At 44.3% G+C, this 25,012-nt stretch overlaps 1 protein-coding gene across 9 annotated transcripts in view; it reads right to left on the minus strand.

Moving 5' to 3' along the window:
* Positions 1–2,373: 2,373 nt before the first annotated feature.
* The window catches only part of LOC146362447 (triple functional domain protein), an 81,435-nt gene continuing 58,796 nt past the window's right edge, over positions 2,374–25,012 (minus strand). For 2 of the 9 annotated variants that reach the window (XM_084919977.1, XM_084919984.1), the window contains 45 exons: positions 24,508–24,674; positions 24,265–24,384; positions 23,979–24,170; positions 23,752–23,901; positions 23,530–23,644; positions 22,012–22,127; positions 21,807–21,929; positions 21,519–21,713; positions 21,317–21,435; positions 20,577–20,643; positions 20,310–20,419; positions 20,131–20,200; positions 19,600–19,689; positions 19,424–19,516; positions 19,217–19,328; positions 18,912–19,102; positions 18,674–18,775; positions 17,583–17,612; positions 16,919–17,061; positions 16,705–16,804; positions 16,347–16,590; positions 15,635–15,757; positions 15,232–15,425; positions 14,969–15,139; positions 12,477–12,572; positions 11,506–11,654; positions 11,326–11,392; positions 11,121–11,224; positions 10,949–11,018; positions 10,764–10,853; positions 10,589–10,681; positions 10,391–10,441; positions 10,200–10,277; positions 9,920–10,111; positions 8,835–9,015; positions 8,470–8,727; positions 7,910–8,376; positions 6,906–7,153; positions 6,534–6,781; positions 6,080–6,242; positions 5,777–5,898; positions 5,612–5,690; positions 5,319–5,519; positions 5,075–5,213; positions 2,374–4,933 (listed from right to left, as the gene is read on the minus strand). In XM_084919977.1, the coding sequence (XP_084776103.1) occupies positions 4,382–4,933; positions 5,075–5,213; positions 5,319–5,519; positions 5,612–5,690; positions 5,777–5,898; positions 6,080–6,242; positions 6,534–6,781; positions 6,906–7,153; positions 7,910–8,376; positions 8,470–8,727; positions 8,835–9,015; positions 9,920–10,111; positions 10,200–10,277; positions 10,391–10,441; positions 10,589–10,681; positions 10,764–10,853; positions 10,949–11,018; positions 11,121–11,224; positions 11,326–11,392; positions 11,506–11,654; positions 12,477–12,572; positions 14,969–15,139; positions 15,232–15,425; positions 15,635–15,757; positions 16,347–16,590; positions 16,705–16,804; positions 16,919–17,061; positions 17,583–17,612; positions 18,674–18,775; positions 18,912–19,102; positions 19,217–19,328; positions 19,424–19,516; positions 19,600–19,689; positions 20,131–20,200; positions 20,310–20,419; positions 20,577–20,643; positions 21,317–21,435; positions 21,519–21,713; positions 21,807–21,929; positions 22,012–22,127; positions 23,530–23,644; positions 23,752–23,901; positions 23,979–24,170; positions 24,265–24,384; positions 24,508–24,674 (6,785 nt within the window). In that variant the 3' untranslated portion in view covers positions 2,374–4,381. Of the gene's footprint in view, positions 4,934–5,074; positions 5,214–5,318; positions 5,520–5,611; positions 5,691–5,776; positions 5,899–6,079; positions 6,243–6,533; positions 6,785–6,905; positions 7,154–7,909; positions 8,377–8,469; positions 8,728–8,834; positions 9,016–9,919; positions 10,112–10,199; positions 10,278–10,390; positions 10,442–10,588; positions 10,682–10,763; positions 10,854–10,948; positions 11,019–11,120; positions 11,225–11,325; positions 11,393–11,505; positions 11,655–12,476; positions 12,573–14,968; positions 15,140–15,231; positions 15,426–15,634; positions 15,758–16,346; positions 16,591–16,704; positions 16,805–16,918; positions 17,062–17,582; positions 17,613–18,673; positions 18,776–18,911; positions 19,103–19,216; positions 19,329–19,423; positions 19,517–19,599; positions 19,690–20,130; positions 20,201–20,309; positions 20,420–20,576; positions 20,644–21,316; positions 21,436–21,518; positions 21,714–21,806; positions 21,930–22,011; positions 22,128–23,529; positions 23,645–23,751; positions 23,902–23,978; positions 24,171–24,264; positions 24,385–24,507; positions 24,675–25,012 lie in introns of all 9 variants that reach the window. The other 7 variants (XM_084919982.1, XM_084919980.1, XM_084919985.1 and 4 more) reach the window with 7 other exon arrangements.

Consider the following 25,012-nt stretch of genomic DNA (forward strand, 5'->3'; position numbering starts at 1 on the left):
CCTGCAGTAACAGGTTTCATTATATACTAATTAACCAGAGCTACATTCAGCTGCTCCCTTATTTCCCAAGAGGTCACCACAACAAAATGATCCAAATGTCTGATTTGGCACAGATTTTACACCGGATGCTCTTCATGAGACAGACTTCCCAACTATCAGGGCTTGTGAACTAGCTAATGACCCTCTGAGGGTGTTTTTTGTGTATCCTCACAGTACCAAACCAGGAATCTTTCACGTATAATACAGATGTTTGCCACATTTGACAAAAAGATTAAATAAATAAATACAATAAAATATTTTAAAAAAAGATTAATAACGGCTCTGCTATACCTAAAAAATTATGTTTAGAAGGCATTTTCTACAGAAGCTTTTTGGACATTCTGGATGGTTTAAATGAATGAATTTGGACAAATGTTATAGGATATTTGACCTATCGCTCTGTTCATAAGGTGAAATGTAGATATGTGTATACAGAATATCTGTTTCCCACCCAAAACAACTTTTAAGTCGTCAATATCTGTGAGGTTTGTAAAGCAGCCGCTCGTCAATATAAGAGAAGAGCCACTTGGGGGCGGTACAGACCAGATATTTGACTAGAACCCTGCAAAGGCCGCTTCCATAGCTGTTAAAGGGTAACATTTTTCAGTTGTTCTTTAAAGAAACTTCACTACTTTGTAGCGGATAGTCAAACAAGCTTAGCTTGCTTTACTACCTGTGGCAGAGATCACAGCCAGGCCGATACTGATCTTTGTAAATGTTTCGTGGTAACTCAGACGCTAAATGGCTGCTAATCTAACTAAACACACACACACAATATAAAATGTTGATGTAAAATGATGTAATCGACTGATTACGCATATCGGCGTATCGGACAATATTAAAAGAATCCTGTGGAGTTTTCTTCATTCAGTTTACTTACCATAACATGCCGTTCAGTACAGATACATCTCCCCACCTGGAAGCAACAACCAGTGGCTCCACAGCACTAAAAGTTGTGGGAATCTTTAAAATTGTTATTCAAGTATTAGGAGACATAACAGCTGACAAATTATGAGTGTTATGGTGAAGAAACACCAGATATGCAGTGTGCAGATAGTGTCTGTACCATAGACCATATATAAAAGATGGATTCAGCCAACTGTGACATTGCCCGTTGGTTTCTTCATCTTGTGGCCTGATATACCTTTGCTTTCCCCGTGTTTTTCATCTAATATATATTATTCATATATATTTATTTATAAAATATTGATGAAGTACGTACAGTTTAACAGACAACGAGCTGAAGTGCAAAATATGCTTAAAAAAGTAAAGAATGTTCACTGAAACCACTGTCTTTACCTTTCATGCTGTAGTTTTTAATATTTATTTTAATTTGTTCTTGCTTTTCTCCCATTGCTGGTGAACTCTGTTTCACCTCACTCGTCAACAACTCAGCATGTGAGTGACACACAGCGTGTTCCACGTCGAGCAGCGTGCAGCAGGGATTTCTGAGGATTGCACTGGTTGAAAACCTGTCTTCTGCAGGCAAATACATGCACAAACGAACATGACTGCCCTGCTGTGAATGAAGCGTGAGGCATTCCCAAGCCAGCTGAGGGACATCTTCTTTCTCCTGGTCTGGGATGCCTGAAACACTTCAACTGCCTCCCATCGATGTGGAGGAGTAACAGCTCTACACTGAGCTCCTCACCCTCTCGCTAAAGCTAAGCCCAGACGCCCTGTGGAGGAAACTTTGGGTTTAAGCATAGGCATTTCATAATAACACCATGTAGGAACAGTTAAAATATGAAACCATGGACTGAGACCATAATTGTATCATGTGCATTTTTAATTGCATCCCCTTTTAATTTTCTTTGCAAATGCATCAGTCTCCCCCTGCTGGTCACTAGGATTAATGCCACTTTATAGCACATGTGCACTGGCTTTTAAATCCTGAAAGTTCTGTTTATCTTTCATAGGGAGCTCAAACGGTCTGATTTTCCAATGCAGAACAAATCAAGAAAAGAAAAAGTCACAATGAAGAGTTTTGAAAGTGTTAAGTATTTGTAGGTATTTTAGGCAAGTGTGAGCGTCAGTTTGTTACCAGTCCTGTAAATGATGACGTCAGCCTACGTCACTAAACTCGAACACGGAATTGTACAAAATCAAACCATCTGACCTGTACAGAGAAAAAAAAGAGAAAGAAAGTGGTGATCAGATGATGGAAAAATGAACAAAGTCTTGAAAATGTTGCAACCCGATCTAAACAAAACTTGCTTTAATGTTTATTTCAGCGTTTAAAGACCCTCCGCCCCACTCCCCCCACAAGAAAATAAATAACTAAACACACAAACAATAAAAAACAAACAAAAGAACGTAAATGTCAGACGGGGCCTGTGTGTTCATGAAGTTTAATTTTCAAATAAGTGATGGCAAAATGACACTATTTACAGGAGAGAATATGTATGATTTGTACAAAGAAATATACATGCAAAAATAATAATAATAAAAAAAACTATTTATGAAACAAAAACGGGAAAACAAAAACACAACAAAGTGACAAAAACAGAAAAATCAACAAAAAAAAAAAAAACAACCAAACTGAGGTATCCAGTCCAGTTTTCTTGTTTTTAAATGGCCTGTGTGTACACCTTTTGAAATAAATTAAAAAAGGTTAAGAGGGGGCTGATTTAATCATAACCCCTTACTGGACTTATCTGTGCTATTGTTACCATAGTAATCTTGTGTGGTTACTGGTTAGTTACTGATTAAAGGTGTTTTTTGTTGTTGTTTTTTTGTTTTTTTTAAATGGAAGAAATATTTTGGCAACATGTATCTGTACATAAAGTGAAAACAACACTTTGTAAGTAAAATCTTGCATTCAGCTCCCATCCAAGAGTACATTTCAGTCCTTTAATCTCCCACCTTTTTAATAAAGGTATAAAGAGAGTAAACTAAAAGCGTTCCTCTGACATTTACTCGTGTAAACAATCTTTTAACATGATCATGGATGGCCTAACGCAAGTGAAACGTAATCACAATAAAACCATTTCTTTATTAAGTACTATAAAGCTAGAGCAACTTTGGTGTACCAATACTACAGAGGCATACAGTACAAAAAAAAAGTGTTAAATTAGTTTTGATCAAAACGTGATGATTGTAGGTTGTGACCTCTGACGCGGCCTGGCCCCGGAGCGGTCGTTAACACTCGGCGATCGAATGAACACAAACTACCAGCAGTGCTTGCAGTACCAAGTACATGCTTTTCTCTAGATTTATTACAGATACAACAGATGTTTTCATAAATAGTTGCATAAAATGTTAAAGCCGCAACATTGCACATGATAATCAAACATAACATACAATGAGTGCATTTACAGTAAATTCATCTTCCGCCGCCTCCACATTCAGCGCTGCCACCGAGGGCTCCAACAGTCTCGAGTCCACTGCGAACGTGAGGGGGAAGAAGGCCGAAGTCTCTATACAAGGTAAGGCTTAAACATGTCATATCTGCGCAACACAGGAAAAGAAAAAAGAAAAAAGAAAAAAAAAAGACGAACGTCTATTGTTTCTTCTCGGGTTGGACAATGCAGCATTTGTTACTCACGACATGGTCATCATGGTATTCTTAGATTAGATTAGGGTACGTTAATATAAGCGCAGCCATTGAGAAGCTCTGATGTATAAATGTCTCAGCTGATGAGCTCTGTCGCGGTTTCCGCGTGTCTGCAGAGTCCAGAGTAGCACACGAATCTTCAACTTATGAGCGTTTTCTACAATGATGTGTTTGTTTTTTTCCTCCTTGGAATCGCAGAGACACTACTGTGCCTTTCTATACACTGTTTCTATAAGAAAGGGTTGCTTCTCAAAAGTATCCCAGTTACTGTTTAAGGGTAAAAGACAAAAACACACCGTCTGTTCCTGGAGGGCGATTTGCTCTCTGTGGCGAGCTCCGTTGGTATTGGTTTTTCCTGAAGGAGCTGCGCCCGTGTGGTGGCGTTGAGGCTCGATCGATTGGCTCTTCTGATCAGCTTCAACTCGCACAGAGGAAAATAACTTACTTCATAATAGTTTTTTTAAAACTGTTTTTGTTCACTTAACTACAAAAAGACGAAACCAGCAAGCAGCAGTAGACGAGGGCATCCATTCATTTATGATTGGTGAGAACTCCGTTCTCTTGGGCTCTGATTGGCTGAAGACCTCAGCAGGTCTCAAATAAACAACCTAAAAGGATAACAGGATTTTATTTAGTGAAAAATCTGTGAAAGAGGATGAGATCAGCTTTCATTTTTTTCTCCTTCTTTTTACATCGAGACCATAAAGAGTCTCTTCAACCTCAGTGCTGGACCCCAAACTGAGCAGCGTCTCCTGCTGTGGTCGGAGCGCTGAGGCTGAGAGCTGCTCAAACCCGAGGCTGAAGGCGACCGTGAATGAAGCTCCTGACTCCTCCGATGGGCCGGGCATCGGTCTGATGTTTTCTCCTGTCAATGAAAGAAATGAGGCGGGAGGTGTCCAAGCATCCCTCTGCCCGGCCGTCGCCTTGGCCAGCCTGCAGCCACGGCTCCTGGAGGCAGAGGCCGGCCGGGGGCCTTCTGCCCGGGTCGGTCTTCAGAAGCAGGCAGACGAAGTCCCGGGCCGCCTGGCTGACGCCCTGGAAGTAATCCCTGGGGAAGCTGAAGTCCAGCCTGCAGATGTTCAGGCAGGTCTCCTCTGCGCTCTCGTCGAGAAAGGGGGAGGCGCCGCTCAGCAGCACGTAGGTGACCACGCCCAGACTCCACAGGTCAGAGGTCAGCGACACGGGCTCTCCGAGGACCAGCTCTGGGGAGGCGAACTCAGGGCTGCCCAGCAGAGGGTGAACATAGTGGGCGCTGTTGAGCTGCACGGCATCACCGAAGTCTGTGAGCTTGACTATTGGCTGACCGCTGGCGGTGTGGGACACCAGCAGGTTCTCAGGCTGTAACGAGAGCAAAGATTAGCCTCATGGATTCTCATTCATTCATCATCATGGTTTGTACATGACCGCACTGCATCCACATGTCAGTCAACCTTTTTATGGCTTCAATGTTTGGAGGAAAATGAAAAAGTGAGGACTCACTTTTATGTCCAAGTGTGCTATTCTGCAGTTGTGTAAGTAGTGTAAAGCTTCTAAAACGTTCCTCAAGTAGCAGGCCACCTTCTCCTCAGTCAGATTCCCCCAGCTCACGATGTAGTCCAGCAGACGGCCTTGGTCGGCCCTGAAACCCAAAGCAAAACATCAGGTCGGAGGTATGGCGTGACAGAGCTGTGTGTATGTGTATGTAGGGTTTAACTCCGTCTGTACGCCTTTGCTGTTTACTCACATCTCCAGGACTAACGCGTAGCTGCTGGGAGTTTCGTAGGTGTCAATCAGGGTGACTATGTGCGGGTGCTGGAGTCTCTGGAGCAGATTGAGCTCCTGGGTCACTCTGTCTCTCCTCATCAGCTTCTTGTTGACGTGTTTCACAGCCACCGTGCGTTTGGTGCCCCGGTGGTCGCAGCGCTTGACGACAGAGAAACGACCCCTGACGAGAAGACGACACAGTCGGTCCGTTTACTTTATAGTTTTTTGTTGCCGTAGCTTTTATATTCTGAATTCTCACAGCGTGTCTGTTACCTTCCCAGTTCAACCACCTCAGTGTAGTGAGACTCAAAGTTATCCTTCCAGCTCACTCGGACCCCGTCAGTGGACACGGCTGAGACACATGAAAGCAGGAGGGTGGTTCAATAAAATCTGCAGTGACAGTCATCGCATACGTTTCACGTCTGTCTCTATGCTCACCCAACACTCTGAGGCTAGCTGATGATGTCACACTGCCCAGCTCGTTGGTGGCAACACACGTGTAAACGCCATCGTCCTCAGAGGCTACGCCGATTATCCGCAGAGTCGCTTCACCCGTATCGCTGAAACAAACACACACTCCATTATTCATCTATTCCATCATAACAGGGTGAGTGTAGCTTAGTGGGGCGGCAGGTTCACTCTCGAGTTATTGTGTTCAACAAAGCTGATGCCTGCCACCTGGTGTGGTGATACTCAATCAGCCTTTTACAGCCGCGGAGTAAACCGTGCTCGGCTATTTACCTGTAGGCGATGCTGAAGTGTCCGTTGTTAGTGAGGATGCTCTGGTTGGGCCCTTTCCAGCTGACTGTAGCCCGGGGTCGCCCACAAACCTTACACCTTAGGGTGACGCTCTCTCCGTTGTCACATGTCACATCACTCAGAGGTACAAGGAACTCTGGGGGAACTGAAAGGAAAGAGATTTGTTGTTGTCATTGTTTGACAGACAGGCTCCAAATCTGTGTAATGCCACATTGAGCCAATGAGAATGCAGGTTATGGAAAATTTGCAGGGAGCAAGTGAGCATCACATGTCCCGCCTCCAGCAGCACCCTCTACCCCACACCTAGCCTAAAGCCAACTGATATTTGCAGTGCAGTGAGAATGCATCTGATACAGACAAGCTCCTGCAGTGTGCTGCAGTGACAAAGAGAAACCTGGAACAATGTTGAGGGATCGGGTCTGGAGCTCAAACTCACCATCATAGATGTAGTTTGGGTTTAGAAGCTGGAAAGAAAGATAAACAAATGTCAACAGACTGTAACTTTGAGGCATCGCTGTAGAGTTTTGAAGTGAAATGAAACTCACCTTTACAGAAACTTTATTGGCCAGGCCATCTCTGGACTTCCTGTAACCATTTTCCAGCTTTGTCTCCTTCTTTGCCTCCTTCTCCTTTTTCTCAGACTTCTTGCGAATACGCAGGGACGTGTGCCAGGATGAAGACTTCCTGCTAGGAGAACGAAAATGACGGCAGTGAGCTCAGTGTCTTGATAAAAACGGCAGATGAGAATCTCAAGTGCACATATTATGAATTTGAAAATAATCCCCCCCCCCAATCATCTTGCTCTTACTTGATGGATCCCTCGGGACAGTCGGGGACAATGGTCGACGTGTGTCCCAGCACAAATCCGGGGATCCAGCCCTCGGCGGCGGGGCCCTGCTCGGTGGATGCTCTGAACACCAGAAACATGTTTTGCTGGTTGCTGGCCAAGATCTGGACCACCTCGCCCTGAATGACGCTGATCTCATCCTCCTTCACAGCTGTGTAGTCCTGGGTCACCAACATGGTGGATACGCTACTGCTGCTGCTACTTTCACTCTGCACCACAGGGATGGAAAACGGTAAGGGCAAACTCAGATGGACATGCAGCGATTATGCATTAAACACGGTAACTTTTTCAAATCTAAACATGTGGGGTGACATCTCTAGCGAGTGCCACTTTTGAGATAAAGAGAAAAAGAAGTGGAGGCTTTGTAAAAAGACATTCGAGTGGAAGAAAGACAAAACAGGGATTTATTAATTTCTTCTCGGAAAAGGCTAACTGGATGAAGAAAGGCAGGAATAAGATGAAGTTTTCCATTTCACTCGTCTTTGCTCTGCAGCTGGACACAAAGACGAGAGGAGAAACGTTAGGCTGAATGAAAGGATCTCTGAGTACGTTTGCAGGTGAACCGCAAACGTCAGAAGTTAGTTGCAGAAAAAGTACATTTAAGTAACACACCATGAAGACGGCCCAGAAGAAGTCAAGTGTTAGTATAAGCTTTGTTAGAGTTAAGAATCTAGAGACAGCCTTAAAAGATAATCAGTGAAGAGGTGAGCGAGGTCCGCTAGAAAGATTTTGAGCTTGAAAACATGTTGACAGTTGAAGCCTTGTCTAGAGATTGTCCCCAGAAACTGTCTAAAGCTACAGAGGATGATGCTGAAGAGCAGTGGAGGTTGTCAGAGATGCGTAGTAAGGGACAGATTAGTAGCGCTGGCAGCAGGACAGGAGACAACAAGGCAGACAGGACAGACCGGCCCCCCTCTGCCTCTGGGTTAGTCGGATCAGCACTGGGCAGCAGGTAGTGGTCTTACCCCGTTACTCTGGGTGGACTGGATGGACTGCTCGCTGGCCGATGAGCACGTACTCATGCGGTCGGCCTCCTTGCTGTGCGTGGAGTGTCTGTGGATTTGGCTCTGATTTGAGCTTTGTCGCACCGGAGTCTCTCCCGCCTCTCCCGGAAAGGTAAATGAGCCAGGCCGGCTGCCTGGAGAGCCCGGCATTGAGCTCCAGAATCCAGATCCAGACTTTTGGTTTTGGCCTGGGCTGGGAGGGGGAGGGGGGAGAGTGTCCTTGCCAAAGGCGGGAGTGGCCATGGGGGAGGCCATGGGAGACACGGCTCCTGGCCGTGGTTTAGAAGTGGGTGTGGAGGGCAGAGGCCCAACGGTAGCACGTGGGCTGGGGGTATAAGCTTGGTCCTCTGTGGTGTGAATAGGGCGCTTGCCCTGTGGGCTGCCCCCCACAGGGAGCAGAGGAGGAGGGACAGGACGAGGGGACAAACCTGGATCACAAGCGAGTAAAACTCAGACTTCAGTCACATCTTTCATTGGGTCAAACAAGTCAAATTTCACAAGGACAGACAAACGTTTCATACCTGACATCTTATTGGAGCCATCCGGGTCGGCCCCGGGGTGGTGACGTAGGGGTTGGGGCAGGCGGGAGGGTTGCGGGATCCTGGACGGCCGACGAGAGCCACCCTGGGGTCCCGAAGGGATGGAGCAACTCTGGGAGCTTCCACCTCCACCTCCGGGGGCTGCACTAGAACCACTGTTGCCCCCACCTGGAGCTCCGATGCTGGGCGCACTGCTTGCCCCTACATGGTTCCTCTGATACTCTATTGGTGAGGTCAGAGCTGTGATAAGGTGCAAGAGACAAGGGTGGCCATGTACACAGCAGTTCTTTTACATCACCTATAAGTCGTCTGTGTGTGTGTGTCTGTGTGTGTGTGTAGCAGCCTACCATTGAGGAAGTTGCGTTGGCTCTCGAGTATTTGGCTGATCTGAAGGGTCCAGACCTCACGCACCCCTGGATGGGAGGAGTGAAGCACGATGGACTCCATGGCGCCGTTGGCTGACCGAGAAGTGAGAATGAACTTACAGGGATCACCTTCCACATTCTCCTCCAAACCCAAACAGCTTATCTGGTGTAAAAAAAGAAAACAGGGAAAACACATCAAACAGAGTCAGTGGCACAGAAATATTGAGATTTAATCATGTCAACCTTTCCTAAATTTGTATATTTTTTTTTATTTCCCATGGGCTCAATTTCCTTACTTTCCTCTGTTATACGCAAAGGCTTTAAGGTTCACTACAGGCAGAAGGAAATGTTTGAGAAATAAAATCAAATGTCATTAAAAGCAGCCCTGAATGAAGGGTTAACACCAACTGAGCACAGGGCTTTTAAATTAATGTAACTACATGCTCCATCAAGAATGGTATACAGTATTTTGTCCCAACATCTCGACCCCTCTCTCTCTCACACATGTGAAAAGTGCTCTTGCAGAGTACAGCGAAGTTCAGGATGCATTTTGAGGCTTAACCAGCACTGTTATTGAAAGCATGGACACGCCGTCCTCTCACCTCACGCTCACCTGCCTTACAGATTTAAACTACTCATAATAAGAGATGTTTAACAAAGGCAGCTTGGGACTGCACTACTTCTGTGTGTCGAGAGTCCATTGCTAAAATCAGTGCAATGCAGTAACTTAAAAAGAGCACCGTCTGAGCTTTTGTTACATGAACTTGATGAGGAGCCAGACAGACTGACAGACTAAGCTCTGCTTCAGGTAAATGTCTTTTGCTTTTGAAGCTGAGCCAAACTAAGCCTGCGGACTATTTTTATAGAAAACATGGTTTATTCTTCTGAGAAAGATATTCTTCTGACTTTAAAACTGCTCACTAAAACAAGATTACACAACTAGGAATAATTAAATCAAGTTAACCTGCAAACAACAAGGAGAAATGTTCCTCATTGTTAGCATATTAACAGACATTCTTCAAGTGGGGAAAGTAACAAGTGTACATCCTCCCTCCTTAAATCATTACCTTGATGCTGTTCTTATAGAGGAAGCCTGGCAGAGAGAACCCTTTCTTTTTGTCCAGGGGCTCACTGAAGATGACAAGCTGCTCAAACAGGAAAACCCTCCTCTCCTTCATCCGGCCGAGCAGACCGCCGTCGGGGTCGGACACCATGAATGTGTCCTGCAGCAAAAGGCGGCCCTGAGCCACAATCTTCCCCTGGAGGCAAAGAGAGAGAAATGTTAACGCACGCTTTAAGGAAGATGTTGTATTGCTTGACCGATCACTGAGAAAAATGGCTTCTTACATCAAACCCTTGAAGCCGTCCGACATTCATCATATCGTTACACCTTTTTGGAACAATGCACATGACCTCCACTGCTTTCTGGAAGAGTCAGAAATAAACAAGATTGGTATAATCGCTCAAACTGTTTTGCATAATTTCTTTTTCAAATTTCTGTTGTGTGTTTTCTTTTTGGGTTTTTTTTAGGATCTCACTTCCAAATCCGGAGACTCGAGCCCAGCCTTTTTAGAGTGTTTCAGGAAATCCTAAAATGCACAAACACACACAAGTAAAATAATAGCTTTGTACATTACGTGTAACAGCGAGGGGCATTTGGATACAGTGCAAATATAAAGGGTAAGTAAGCAGCAGCTGGGGCTCTGGCGCCCTCTACTGCATAGAAACAGCCTAACCTTGAGCAGCAGCTGGTACTTCATGATCCTCTGGACTGGCTTGATGAGCAGGTCTGTGATCTGCAGTCTGTGTCCCAGCCGCTGCTTCAGGTCCTACAAAATCAAATGTGTCTCTTTAACAGCTGCATAATGAGTTACACTTGAACCTAAAGCTGCCAAAATACCAGAGTCTAACCTCAAAGTAGGTGTCGATATACTCGGACACGATGTGCTCTGACTTGGGCTTGTTCTGACAGTACACTACGTACATGTTTAGTCTCCGTTCCTGGATAGATAAAGCACACACACAATTACACTTTGATCAGATGTGTGGAAGCAATTACAAAGAAGGCAGGAGCTGGAAATTCCCTGCAGACCAACCTGTTTGAGAAAGAGTGGTCCCAGTCTGTCAGGGTCCTCCAAACACTTCTCCAACTCCCTGAGGAAGAAACTGAGCGACACAGAAACAGAAGTTACTGAAGCGCCGATTCTGGACAGGGAAAACTCTACAGTCTCCACACGTCTGTGTGTGTGTGTGCATTCCCCTACATACTCTTTGTGCCAGTCGTAGATCTGATGGATGTTGCCAAACACAATTTTGTCTTTTCCCTTCATATCATCGGGGACACCCTCCTCCTTCATTCTGCTCATGTAGCCCTTGTGATGGAAACACACGAAGAATTCACAACAGGAAGTTGCCAAAGCTCGCAGAACTCATTTTAATATCCATCACATAGAAAATGTTTCACTAAACTTACCTCCACCACCAGGCCGAGGTCTCTGACGTAATCTCTCTCCGTCTCCACCAACTCCAGCAGAATGAAACTAGAGCAAGAGAGGAGAAACACAGATGGCAGACTTAAAATGAGAGCTATAAAAGCAGCGTTAGAGCTCCCTAAACATTAGTCTACTGTTGCGTGAGATCGCAGTAGACGTACTGTCTTTTTTTGAGGATGCTGGCCCTGCGTTCGTCCATTTCTTCAATGGGGGAGGAAGAGGAGAGGAGGGAGTTGTCAGAGGGGTTGAAAGAGGGAGAGCTGCTGTCTCCTTGTTCTACAGACAGAGAGCTGGGTCTGTCCTCCAGAGCCTGCACAACAAAAGCAGTTTGTTCACAAGAAGAAATCCTTCTTTCCTTTATATAAAGTCTCTTAATCCTAATGACTCTGAAATGGACACAACTAAGCTTAATAAACAGAAAATGCAGAAAAATATCTTTAATTTAGCTGATATGAAGCTAACAAACAGTTAATGCGATTGAATCAAGCAGAAACTTCTGGAGCTGGAAAACAAAGGAAAAGTCTAATGCCAAAACCTGCAGTTCCTCTAATGGCCACTTGAGGCAGACTCATTTTCATCATAGTTACTTGATTGCTAAATGGTTTCTAAAGCTACTTTTGCTCTTCGTAAACACTGGACTGTTGTTTTTAAACTCACCTAATTAGATTTTGTTCTTCTTTAAAGTTTAGGGCATGTGGACACTTTCAGTGACAGCTATGCTAACGTGGGCTATAGCTATAGCTGCTAGCTACCTGTCCTCACCACTTTTACTCAGAGTCACTCAACTGGACCTCAAAACCATGTTTCCTTTCTTTTGTTTTCTTAATGTTGGTGTTTTTTTTGAACATTTTAATCAAATTTTGGACAAACAATGCAACCTCTGTTCAAGAAGTTTATACTTCAGCTTTACTGAGTGAAACTCAGCAACTTGCCAATTTAAGCTTGCTAGCATTAGCTTAGCACTCCACGCTCTCGTCTTAATATGTTCACTCCAGGCTCCAAAAATTCACATGATGGCAGTCAAAATAAGGATTTGGCAATAGCATGGTTGCTACGTCCATCTTTTATATACAGTCTGTGGTATCTTCTGACAAACTGGGCCTGGTTGGTGTGAGTATTTGGTATTTCCTACCATCTTGCTTTTGACTAGCTCCTCGATGGCGCTCACCAGCTCAGCGGCACTGGGCGTTTCTGAACTGGACGGGCGGACCGACAGACGAGAAGAGGTCTAGGCAAAAAGCAGAGAGATGAGAGGAAGGAAAACCAACAAGCGTGAGAAAAGCCATGCAAGTCGACAGTCTAAATTTTGAAGTAATAACTCTCTTTAGGGAAAAAAGGAACCACTAAACTTTTCAGAACTGAATCAAGCCTCATCACACTTTAGGAACAGTAATTTCCATCCTTTCTGAAACAGAAATAAGTCTGTTTCTAACGTAATCCTACAGTAAGATGTAAGAGCTTACAGTTAAAAGCCATGCTGGAGTTTTCATTGAGAATAACTTGAAGACAAGATTCAATTATCTTTTGGTGGTGGCATTTAAGTGGATTTTAGTTGTTGATGCGACCAATGACTTAGTGAAAATGTTTGTTAAATGTTGTAATCTGAAGAGATTCATCCACGATATGCTCCCATTAGTGAAACCCCCAGGACAGGGGGCGGGGTTTTTATAACTCAAGGTTAAAGAAAGTCAAAACGTATATGAACTTCATAAAGCGGCCAATGAAAAGGTAAAAAAAACAAAACATGAGGCTGAAAGTAGGGTGACTGAAATGAAGATAAGAGAAGAAAAATAGAAGTCTTTGAAATAGTGATGGGCAGAAGGTCAAAAAAAATGGTGATGTGTGAGTGAAAGATGTTTGTGTTGCTTTCTCAGATGGTGATGACCGGCCTTTGGAATAAAAAAAAGAATGCTAACAGAGCTAGAATGAAAGAGGTAATATGTAAGTATGCATATATAGAGATATATATATATATATATATAGTTCAGGAGACTCTCACCCTTGCTGTGCTGTGCTTCAAGACATTCCCCAATTAGGTTTTCTGGGTGATGCTGTGTGCCCTTCTGGCCTCGCCAGCATTTAGAGATGCCAATTACTCGCATGGTTAATGAGGTTAACGCACAGAGGGTAAAAGGAGATGAAGACGAGCAGGCGGGGGACGGAGTGGGTGGTGAGGAGTTGGGGGAGAGGAAGAAGGGGTGCTTATGAATTTTCACCTCATTGTGGCCTCTTAGTTAGATTATCCAGCGGGGCTGCTGGGGGATCTTACCGCTTTATTTTCAGATTTAGATCCACTAATTTTATGGTCAATCCCAGCCTATAACTGACAAACATGCAGAAAAAAGCTGCAGTCTTGCGCTATGCTTACAGACTAACAAAAAAAAGAGTTAGGAGCTACATGCATCCTCTCCTTATGTACATTTTGCTTTAAAGCCCTTACTCATCCGCCAGACACCTCTCTGCTCCAGAGGTGTGATCAAAGAAACGAGGCAGAAGTCAAAACATGTAAAGCTTAAAAAACATAGACGAAGAAGAAGAAAAACGGGGAAATCTTAAGTAGAGAAATCCAGGAATGTTTAAGAGTTTGCAAAAAATACAAAAGTTAGGCAGAGGGACAGAGAAAGGAGGATTTCAAAAAAAGAAGGAAAAAGAAAAAAGCTTCTATCTTCATGTTTCAGGTTTTAGAAAATACAATTTTGAGCTGAAGAGTAAGGGGGAAAACGATAGAGAACTGAAGAAGTGACCGAGGGAAGAGACAGAAGGGGAAGAGCGGGACACTTCAGATGGAGAGGTATGGAAACTGAGACAAAGCAAAGACAGGACATAAATCAAGGTAATGCTACAGCATGGAAAACAGCAAACAATACAACCAGGAAACAAAACAAAAAAAGAGAAACAGAAATTAGTGTCAGAGGAGTCTCCACTTGAGTCGAGGAGGAAACGTGTGCTGCGTGAGACTTTGCATTGCTTTCTGTTTTAGAAGAGAGGGGAGAATATGATGCAACACGCCAAGATAAAATGCTATGCACAACTGAAACTAAGGGTCACTTAAACCGTGTCAGGAAATGGTCCTATTTGGGAAAAAGTGGGAGAAACTTAAATGAGTGAAAGTGTTTTCCAGAAACCAATGACTGCAGATGTTACACCACCTCTTACACCAACCCTCGGCCTCGGCAAGCGACCAAATGTGGGTTTGATTCGGTTGCAGATTTAAAATGAATACTTACTAGATCAAAAATAAATGTATTTAAAAAACCTTTAGGACACACTTCTATTGGAAAGAAAACACTGCAGGCAGCTAGAGATGATTTCAGATATGCATCTCATCATTTTGAGCAAAACAAGCCAATTTTGAATGGGGTAGATTTTTGTGGATAGTAAATTTAACACTTTCTAACACTTATAAATACTGAAGACAAAATCTGTGTGACTCGTTTGTCTACCAGAAGTTCAGAACACAAAGCACGCTGGCAATTTCCAGATCAACACAATCCTAAAAAGCAAGCCTCACAACACGATTCTTCATGCCCTTTCTTGACCTACAATCTTAAAGAATGATGTGAGCTGAAAAGCTGATTACATCTGGTCCCCGGTCCCCCGCTGTAACGCCCTAACTCTCCTCACCTTGTCATCCTGTGAGTCTGGCTGCAGCAAGCTATGCTGCTGGATGGCCATAGGTGGAGGCAGAGGTACTGAGTCTGCACCCTCCTCGCCCTCCTCCTCTCCACAGCTCTGCATTCCCGAAGAACTGGACTTGGACAGCGTACCGCTCGATAGGCCCTCGTTACGAACCCTCTGCAAAACACGAGGACGACAAAGCACCATTTAACTCTCTTGTAACAGGTTTGAGGATGGCACAGAGTGTCAAGCGTTCTGCATCCACCCACCTCCTCCAAAGTTTCATCCTGAGGCGTAGCAGCACTGTCGTCCGAGTCTTTCTGAGAGCCTATCGTCATCTCGCCGCTCTTCCTCACCTCACGGCTCTTCTTGTGCTTGTGGGCCAGCTTCTTCACGTGGCCATCTGCCTTACCGCTGCTTAGCCGTCGCACCGGGCTGGTCAGCCACTTCCGTAGCGTGTTACCTAAGAAACCAAAACACACGCACAAAGCACAGGTTAAAGTTAATTCACCGAAACTGAAGCGTACAGTTAAAAACTCTGGATTTTATCTACAACTACCGTTGACAGCTTCATCACTTTGTTCCTCAGTTTGAAATTTAAAATACTTTGTACTTTTTTTTTTTAAACAGATTTTTTTTCAAAGCCTTTCAAATAAAGGTTGGTGATCTCACCTGGTCGTTTAGGACCCGGGGAGGTGTGGGAGCCGATGCCGTGACCGGGCTGCAGCGTAGCAGAGGAACCTGGCATGATGGAGTCATTGCTGCACACTGACAGTGTGTCTGTGAAATACAGAGCTGTAAGTGAAAACAAGCCCTGTGATGCCAATTCCAGAAATGAGACCAAAAACAACAGCTGTACTCAAAAAAGACAAGAAACAATACAGTCATCTGTAAAGTTAAAGCATATTTTTTAAATATTATTAATTTTTGTAGATGGCAAATCAGAATGTGAAGGCCGAGAAAATTCATTTTAGTGGAAGAACATCATCTGATTTTGAATATGATGCCAGCAATATGTTCCAAAAAACATCTGGACACTGAGGAGTCCAAATGTTGCAGCTTTCTAAGTGAAATGCTTAGAAAAGCCCAGGATTTCAGCTGCTAACCAGCCTGCGTTCCAGACCCTTTACTGCAGAGCCAATGTGTGTAATATGTGCAGTGCATGGTTAATAAGACAGTTCTTCTCTGAAATCATCATCATAATCATCAGCACAAGCTAGATAGCAGCATCTGTCTCCAAAACAGTATATAGTTATTCAGCATTAATGGTGCCTTCAGAAATATGAGTGTTTCCATGGCAACATGGATGCAAGCTTGGATTTTCTACACTTCATCATATCAGTGACTTTTTGTCAGTGAAGCAAATTAGGTTACATTTTTGTACCTTTGTGATTGAAGATGCCTTCCATCTCCATGGAGGACCTGGAATGGGCGATGCAGAGCATAGAGCAGGGCACCAGGCCCTCCTGGGCAGGAGAGCGGTCTGTGGTCCTGACCAGGCACCAGTCTGGTTTGTCGTGACAGCGCTCCAGAACCTCCACAGTCTGACCCCGCCGCACCGTCAGCTCGTTGCTGTTGCTGGCCATAAAGTCGTGTATGACCACAGTCAGCTCACAGCCGCCGGAGAGCTGTGGAAGACGAGACCATTACTGAGACCTTTGCTCCATATGACATTTGTTTTTAAAGCTCATAAATGCAGAAGGTCTGGGCATCATTTCTGAGCTCTGTGTGTGTGTTCTCACCTTGTCGCTGTCCAGTGTGTTCTGAGAGGTGCGTGATGCCAGAGAGATGGTGTCTGGTTGGCTGCTGCCTTCACCCTGACTGTCCAGGTCCTCTCCATCCCTAATGGGAGCACACACGATCAATAAAAGGTGCAATTTTTCTTCCCTTCTTGTATAAAAACAGTAAGATAAGCTTCCTGTTCATAGATTAATCCCCATTTAGAGCTGTGTTTACCTTCGTCCCTTGTGGTGCTTGGTGGTGGCTGTTTTGGGAATATGAATGGGTTCTTTAAGTGCTCCTCTCAGGTGAATGGTGCGCTCTTGGATCACCTCTCTGATGTGTTTGATCCAGTCTTGCTTGTTCTCAATGCTGGATGCCTGTTATCGGCAGTCAATCATTGTCAAGAAGGCAAAGCTTGTCAAAAAAATCCTCAATTTGAATTCTTGATTCACACATATCTGATCTCTTAATACGTTACAAAGCCTTTATTTCACATATACATTTTACTCAGGTTCTCTCTGCCTGTAAATGCCTAACACAGCGGCTTCCCTGCATTTATTTTGTACAGCCACTGCAACAGCTCTCAGAGATGAAGAACCACTTCCTCAACACCACCCACCATCTGAATAATCTGAGTTAAAGTGGATGTTACTTAATGTATTAGTCATACAAACATGAACAGTGAACAGTCAGTGTTTAGGTTTACTTTACTACCCTGATTTGGGAATCACCTTTATTGATTATTTTGTACCTTTCAGGTCTGAAGATGTGATATTGCTAAGGTTACAGCGGCTTGATGCTAAAGCTCAAATATGCTGCTTTTACCCATTACACTAAGCTAACTTTAAGACTTTTGAAAAATGGTTGAGGGCTGTGTTGTGGGATTGTTTGTACTCACCATGGCTCCATGTTTGGATCCCTGACTTAGCTTTGAATTTAAAATATAAAAAAGGGAATTTCACTGGTTTGCTTTTAGAAGGTGTACAGGACATTTTACAAGCTGACAGAATGATTTGAAATGATAGAAGTGCACAAAACTGACATTTTGGTTTGACAGTATAATGAAGGCCAATAAAATGCCTAGTGAATAGTAATGGATAGTGTGTGTGTGTGTGTGTGTGTGTGTGTGTGTGTGTGTGTGTGTGTGTGGGGGGGGGGGGGTTAGTAACAAGACACACCTAATTTACAATACACATAACACATGACTGCTTCTCAGTGGTTAGTCTGGTAGTCGGTGTGTATTTATGTTGAAATGCTCAGTACTGAACGTGCTAGGACTCTGGCTTCATGCTGGTCCAACAGCTGACAAGTTTTAATCCATCTGTGACACTACTCAGCAGGAAGAAGTCTTAACATGGGTGATACGATATTTAGAAAAATTAATTAAAAACTTCAACAGTGGCTGTAAATCATTATTAAAATATATATTTTGTGGTAGAGAAGGATAGCTAAGTCGCTGCTTTGATAAAGCAGCAGCGAGCCAGGCTGGGCGATTGTGGGCGTTCAGGGGCTGAATCAGCATCACCAGCGTTGGTGGAAGCATGTCGGCCCACATAGAGAATTAGAGATACAAACATCCACAGAAAACACAGCCCCAGATATACACATGTGTGCCGTGTTTTGTTAACAGATGGAACAAAAGCAGAAATCTAACCAGGCTGGAAGACGAGAAGGAAGGAGGAGACAGAAGAGTGACTACAGAAAGCTTCTCAGCCACCCTGAAGCTGCTCATGCATTTAAACGGGACAGAAGAGAGGACAGTAGAGATAAGAAGAAGAATAGAAAAGGTCTGAATGTGGAGAGGAAACTGGGTTAGACCAATATTTATGCTTTGACACACACTCACATGGAAGATTCGCGTATTTTCAATGTTAGTATTTGGACTTTATTGAGACCAAATTACTCATCAGATTTGCTTCAGGAAGCTATATTGGTCCAACCCAAAAGGAGGAGGAGTCTGCGAAGCAAGGAGGAGGAGGAGTGTTTTACCTTGAGTACAATCTTGTTGTCAGAGGTCGGGGTGCGTCCCACCCATAGAGCAAACTTACAGGGGTCTCCTTCAACGTGTTCAGTCACCCCCAACTCTGATGTCTGCAAGGAAGAGTAATATGAGAAAACGTAAACTTTACTTTGCCGACTGTCAAATGATTTTATTTTTGTAACTGTGTAAAGTTCTGAGGTTTCCATAATCACAAAAATGCTCCTGATTTCATCATCGTGTACTTACAAAGAGTTTGCTCTTATAGATGTATTTGCTCCGGCCATTTGAGTCTTTGACCTCCTTGCTGAAAACAAGAGACATCTCAAAGAGGAAGAGGTGGCGCTCTCGTCCCTTTCGGATCAGAGTCTTTGGATCCCAGACCTGGAATGAATCCTGGAGAATGAGCTCACCCTGCGACTCGATGTTTTCATCAAAACCTGGATAAAAAGGCCAGAGGATGACTTGATGAAAAATCAACATTAAAGAATAAACACACAGAGGTTTGCTGTGAAATTATAGCTAATAGTACAAATACATAATCAATGTCTGACCTTCCAGCATTGAGAGGTGCATGGCATCGTTGGCTTTCTTGGGAACACTGAGCATCACCTCCAGGCCGTCCTTGATCTCTCCTTTACCTTCTTCGCAGCACGTCAACAACTCCTAAACAGGACGCAGGCACAGAAACCATGACAACAGGAACCATGGAGATGCTCAATACAAGCATCTTGTTGTTTTTTTTTGCTGTGGTGGCTTACCTTCAGCAGGAGCTGATACTTGGTGATTCTCTGCACTGGCTTGATCAGATAGGATGAGATGGAGTTGGCCAGTCGGTGCCTCTGTTGAATTTCCTGCCATTAACAGAGGAGAACAGTGAGGTGACTGTACGTGACTGACATTCAGTCTCATCTCAGTGATCAAAGGTGGTACTCACATCAAAGTAGTTGCCAGCATGCTCCAGTATGAGCTGGGTGGAGTCCGGCTTGTTCTTACAGTAGTTCACATACATCTGGAACTTATCAGCCTTGAACAAGAAAGAAACAGATGACAATGAAAAATTAATACCCATCAGATCTCAGCTTATGAACCATTTTTCTTACTTCCAGAAATATTAAAGGGACCATTGATGCTCATTTCCAGCTCCATTTTTTAAATTTGTGGACACTGCTGGGAATATGTCTGCAGAGCCACTGTTCAAAATAACCTTAATTTATGTTTCTCTTCCTGAAACAAGCCTTTTGCTTTTTGCTTTAAGCCAGCCTTCTTTTGATTGGCTACTCCTTGTAAACAGAAGGTTAGAAGAGCAGGTGGGTGGGGCTTCTGTGCTAACAGCCAGAGCTATGTTCCTGACATGACATCATACTGAGCCAGGAGTAGAAAAAAGCTCATATGCATTACTTAGAAATCTAAATGCACACGTACACAGTACAAAATACATTTCTCTGTAAAACACAATAATACATACCCATGTGACGAAGCAATGCCCAACATCCTCTGGTAGCTGCTCATATTTCTCCAACTCTTTGAGGAAGATGCTGATTGAAAAAGAAAAAAAAAAAAGAGACAGAACCATGAGATACCAGAAGAAAAGATTAGAGCTTTCTCTAAAAATGAAAAATAGTGGAAGGAGGACACGTTTCTTACTTATGGTGGAATTCATAAAGGTCTTGCATGTTTCCAAAGATGATGTGCTCCTTGTTGAGGATCCCTGGAGGAATCTCCTCCACTCCACTGGTCATCTCCCACAGGTAGGTCTGCAATGGAGGAAAGAGGAGATCATAACTATACGAATAATAATGGTTTTATTTTTCAGAGTAGAATTCTGCAAGACTTTTAAATTTAGTTGAAAAGTTGTTGCACAACTCTGGCACTAAGCAGGTTAACAGTGGTGGGTTGACAAGTTGAACTTACATCCATGCACTCCCGCAGGTCTCGCACGTAGGCTTTCTCTGTCTGAATCAGCTCTGCCATGATGAACCTGAACACACACAAAACACACAGCGACACAAATTAGCAATTTTCATATCATCCTTGTTCACGCGGTGATAAATCAGCAGCTCCCTTTCAGCCTGTCGACTTCAACCATTTACATTAATGAACGATGACTTATGGGCCATAAGACGTGGTCATAAAGCAAGCCATGAATGACGGAAATCATGCTTGTGATTTGTGCCGCTCATATAAAAATGATGCAGGCGCTTTTTCCTGGACTGTGTCCGTCCACTCATTTGTTCTGAGCCACAGCTCGATGGTTCAGTCTGCAGTTTTTGTGCTGGCACAGCAGAGAAGAGGCCGGACGGAGGAGCGTAAATCAAGCAGGTTCATTATGTATATACATTTACACTGAGCTCCTCTTCCAGCTATTGACCAGGTTCAGTGCTGACACTGCTGTGGACAGGGACACTGGCGGGTAACCTGCTCATAGTCTGTTAACTCTGAGTGCTTTGCGGTAATAAAACATTTTTCAACAAGTGGGAAAAAATGTTGCTGACGTACAAGAAAGACGGTTCACACGAGGAGCTTTTAACTACTAGCTAAACAATTCTTCAGGTATAACCTGGAGCACTTGCCAATTTGCTAATTAAGAATTATTTTTCATCTATTAATTTTTCTGTTTTTCTGATATTATAAAGCAGGAGGTGGTAACATACTCCTTTCTGCGTGCAGATTTACGTTTCTCCTCATTCAGCTCATGGGCGGCAGCATCCCTCAGCTTGACCTCTGACCCTGGAGCCGTGGCTGGGATGATGTCTAACTGGAGATCCTTGCTCTGACACGGAGAGAAGCAAAGTGAAAGTTTAGGTTTCGGGGTACAGAGCGAGCAGCTGCCTAGCAAAAAACCTGAGCACTCACCGCCTTGTTGGAGTCGGAGGAGATGCCCAGAGCTTTCTCAAGACTGCAGCGGTACTTGTCCATGCGCAGCGAAAAGTCTCGATAGCGCTTGTCCACAGCTGTCACCCATTTTTTGATCTCCCCTGCATGACTGTGGCCTTTCTCGCAGAAACCATCGGCCAGCTGGATCAGCAGCTTAACACGCTCCTTAGTTTGCTAAGAAGGAGAGAAACAGAGCCAATGTGGTCCTGACGCACATGCATGCAAAGATCAACACAAGGTTTCTGTGCGCACGTTTGCGAGCCCAACCTTGGCTGTGATGTGGAATTCCTCATGTTCTTTCAGCAGCTCCTGCGTGTGATGGATACTCGAGCCTGTGGATGTGTGTGTGGACAGGTAAAACTCCCCGGTGTCGTGAATCCACTCCAGAGCCTTAAAAACACACAGAGGATGTTTGTCATAAGTAGAGCGTGTAGATGTGTCGCTGTAAAATTGCAGCGTGTGCTTTGCGTACCTGTTTGGCGCTCCGTTCAAACACCACGTACTGCTGGCACTGATCCAGCCTGCGTTTCTTCATCGTCCAGAAGTGGAGAACGCGGTTCTCTCTTTGCAGTAGCTCATTAAGGATGTCTACACGCAAAACAGGGAGAAAGAGATTTAAGCCAAAAGGTAAGAACCTTCCTGCAGCTACAGTGCAAAGTGTTCACTTGATGTAGTAAGAACCATTTTGCTCAAACTCCCCTCGCTATGATTTGGCTCAGTGTTCGTCACCACAGCTCTGCTGCAGGGCAACATTTCACTGCTCTGAGTTAGCTGGGTCAGGTTTTCCCAGCACCACCGGCGGTGTTCCAAACATGTTTGTAAGTAAGCTTTTTACTTACACTGTGCTCCTACTTCAAACGTTAGGAGCCAGTGGTTTTGATCATTTATCCGGTTATCGGAGTTTTTCAGAGTGTTTGGACTCCATCATGTTTGAGTTCCTATATTTTCTCAGATATTTTTTCATTTGAATACTTTTTAATATTTTTTTTTCAATTCGGTTTAGTTTCAGTTAGTTTCTAGAGTGAATTAAACTGTTTCTGTTTGTTTACTGTTAACGTTCTTAATCCTGAATTTTTCTTAATTCTAATATGGAGGAACAAACACAGACTGGACCAGCAGCCATGTAACAGATTATTTTCTGCCACTGACAGAATTTTTATTTTTTTAAACAATGGTGGAAAAATCTGAAGGAGGTCCGTCTTCAGACAGATGACTGACTGCACGAGTGAATTATTTACAGTTACAATAACACTAAATAATTCACATGTAACAATATCAACAAAGGTGCAGGCAGCACCGTCGGTCGATCTCTTTCAGAACCGAACATTAAACATAAACTGTAGAATCTTCCCACCACGGTGCCATCCTATTACAGCGTCACATCTACAGGAGCTGCGCAGCACTGTTTTTGTCAGCAGAGAGCTCGTGACGATTATGCGCTCGGCCACATCGCTCTGTGACTTGTTGCAACAGTGCCATCCTACTACAACATCACACTCGTGTTCTTGTATTTAGTTGCTTTTATTTAGTACTTTTACCCCTAAAGTGAATCTAGTACAGCTGCTCAACTGTGAACTGGCTCCAGTGATCTCAGTGCTCAGTGTAGAAGCAGAGGTAAGGTTCAGCCTCTGGAATCAAATCAAATCAGTACAACGTCTCTGCAGCAACCTCCCACGATGCATTAAACGGCTCAAACGAGCACACAGTTTAAATCTCAGTTAGTTCAAATTTGTCTGTTTATGGTGTTTTAGTGCCTCCACTTCAACTGCAGGGGAAAAAACCAAACATTCATTTTCTTTTAGTGTCAAGGAGAGAAGTGAGCGCACAGTTGGTGTGCATCTCATGTCTTACGCAGCGCTATTAAATATGTGTCAATGTGAATTCAAATGAAAGGTAAAACAAACTTTTGCTGGACTTTATCAAAATGAGGGCTAACGAGGCTGTTGATTAGAAAGTCTGGATGATGTTTAACGTGTCTTCTTATACTCACTTTTGACCTGCTGTTCTGGTGCTTTGACGTGGCTCAGCATCCCGGGCATGTTAACACTGTTCCTGTGCATGTACTTGAGGAAGACATCCGCATTTCTCCTTGCCAGCGTGCACGCCTAATTAAAACGTAAAACACGCACAGTAAGATCAGAAGTGTGAGTTAAAGCTTTGCTCCGCTCTGATTCTGACTCATTCTCTGTGTGTGTGGGAGTGTGTGTGTTACTTTTAGGAAGGCCTCCTTCTGCTCCAGGTGCTTGCTGATCATGGGGGTGACGTGGTCTGTTTCACAGTTGGGTCCCAGTTTGTCAGCTCCTCCACACCAGTCCTCCTCTCTCTTGTACTCTTGCTCCAAGCTCTCCAACACGCTGCACACCTGTTGAGAGAAACGTGCAGTCAGTTGTGTTTGTGTGGACTGTCGAGGAGACGGTAAAGCGAACTCTTCTCTCATACCTGTTCAGAGGTCTTGTAGAAGGCGACAGAGGCATTGACAAGCTTGAGTCGGTCCTCCATCTTCAGCATGAGCTGTTGCCAGTGTGAAGCCACGCTCTCGGCACAGTCTCTGATCAGGTCCATGTCGTAGTGGTTGGCCTGAAGCAGAGCCTCTGCTTTCTGCTGAACCTGCAGGGCACTCTGGTGTGTTTTCTGCAGAAAGGGGAAAGATCCGGATTACAGTTAGTCAAAGAAGAGGAGAAATCTAGCTTCAAACGGGCTGATGGGATAACACAAACTCTGTTACCTCAATAGCATGCTGAAATTGTTCGTGTTCCCTCTGCAGCTGCTCAGCTTCCTGCAGGGAGCTGGCTGTTATCAGACCAGCGTTTAGCATCGACTCGCCATTACGAATCCAACCCAGAACCTGTAAGAGAGACAGAGAGAGCTTTTTCCTCACAGAACTTGCAGATTTCTTGGTATTCTGCCGTTTGAACCTGTTTAACCTGCAGATGGTGCCTTGCTGCAGGTATGTGACCAGGCATTTTACCTGCTTGACTTCTGCCTGCAGGTGTCTCAGCTGGACACACTGCTCCAGGTGTCTGCGGTGCTGCTCAGCTGCTAAATCGAGCTCTTGCTGCTTTTCGTGAAGAAACTCCAGCAAGTCCTGAACCCGCGTGGCCATGTCCACATCCCGATCGCACAGCAGCTCCACACCTGGATGGAAGACGCGTAACCGTATAAGACGTGGTGTGGAGGAGCAAGTCAAATAACTTCCCTGACAGTCTTAATTATCAGTCACGTGTGCATCAATTCAAACTCATGTTTAATACACGTGGCATGGCGCAACCATTCCTTGTGCCGTTTTACAGAGCACCTATTAGCATGTGAGATCACAGGTGAGTTATTATGGTTAGTGAGTGGGTGCCTCTCATCACAAACGCTGACTGAATCTGACCCGCGACACCTACACAGCATCAATATTAAAACTAACGTAGCCAACACAGAAATCTGTGCAGCAGCAGCCAACATGAGCTACATCCTGACTACACCCT

The sequence above is a fragment of the Perissodus microlepis genome, chromosome 22 (genome assembly GCF_051167445.1).
Source record: "Perissodus microlepis isolate ML-2025 ecotype Zambia chromosome 22, ASM5116744v1, whole genome shotgun sequence".
Classification (NCBI taxonomy): Eukaryota; Metazoa; Chordata; class Actinopteri; order Cichliformes; family Cichlidae; genus Perissodus; species Perissodus microlepis.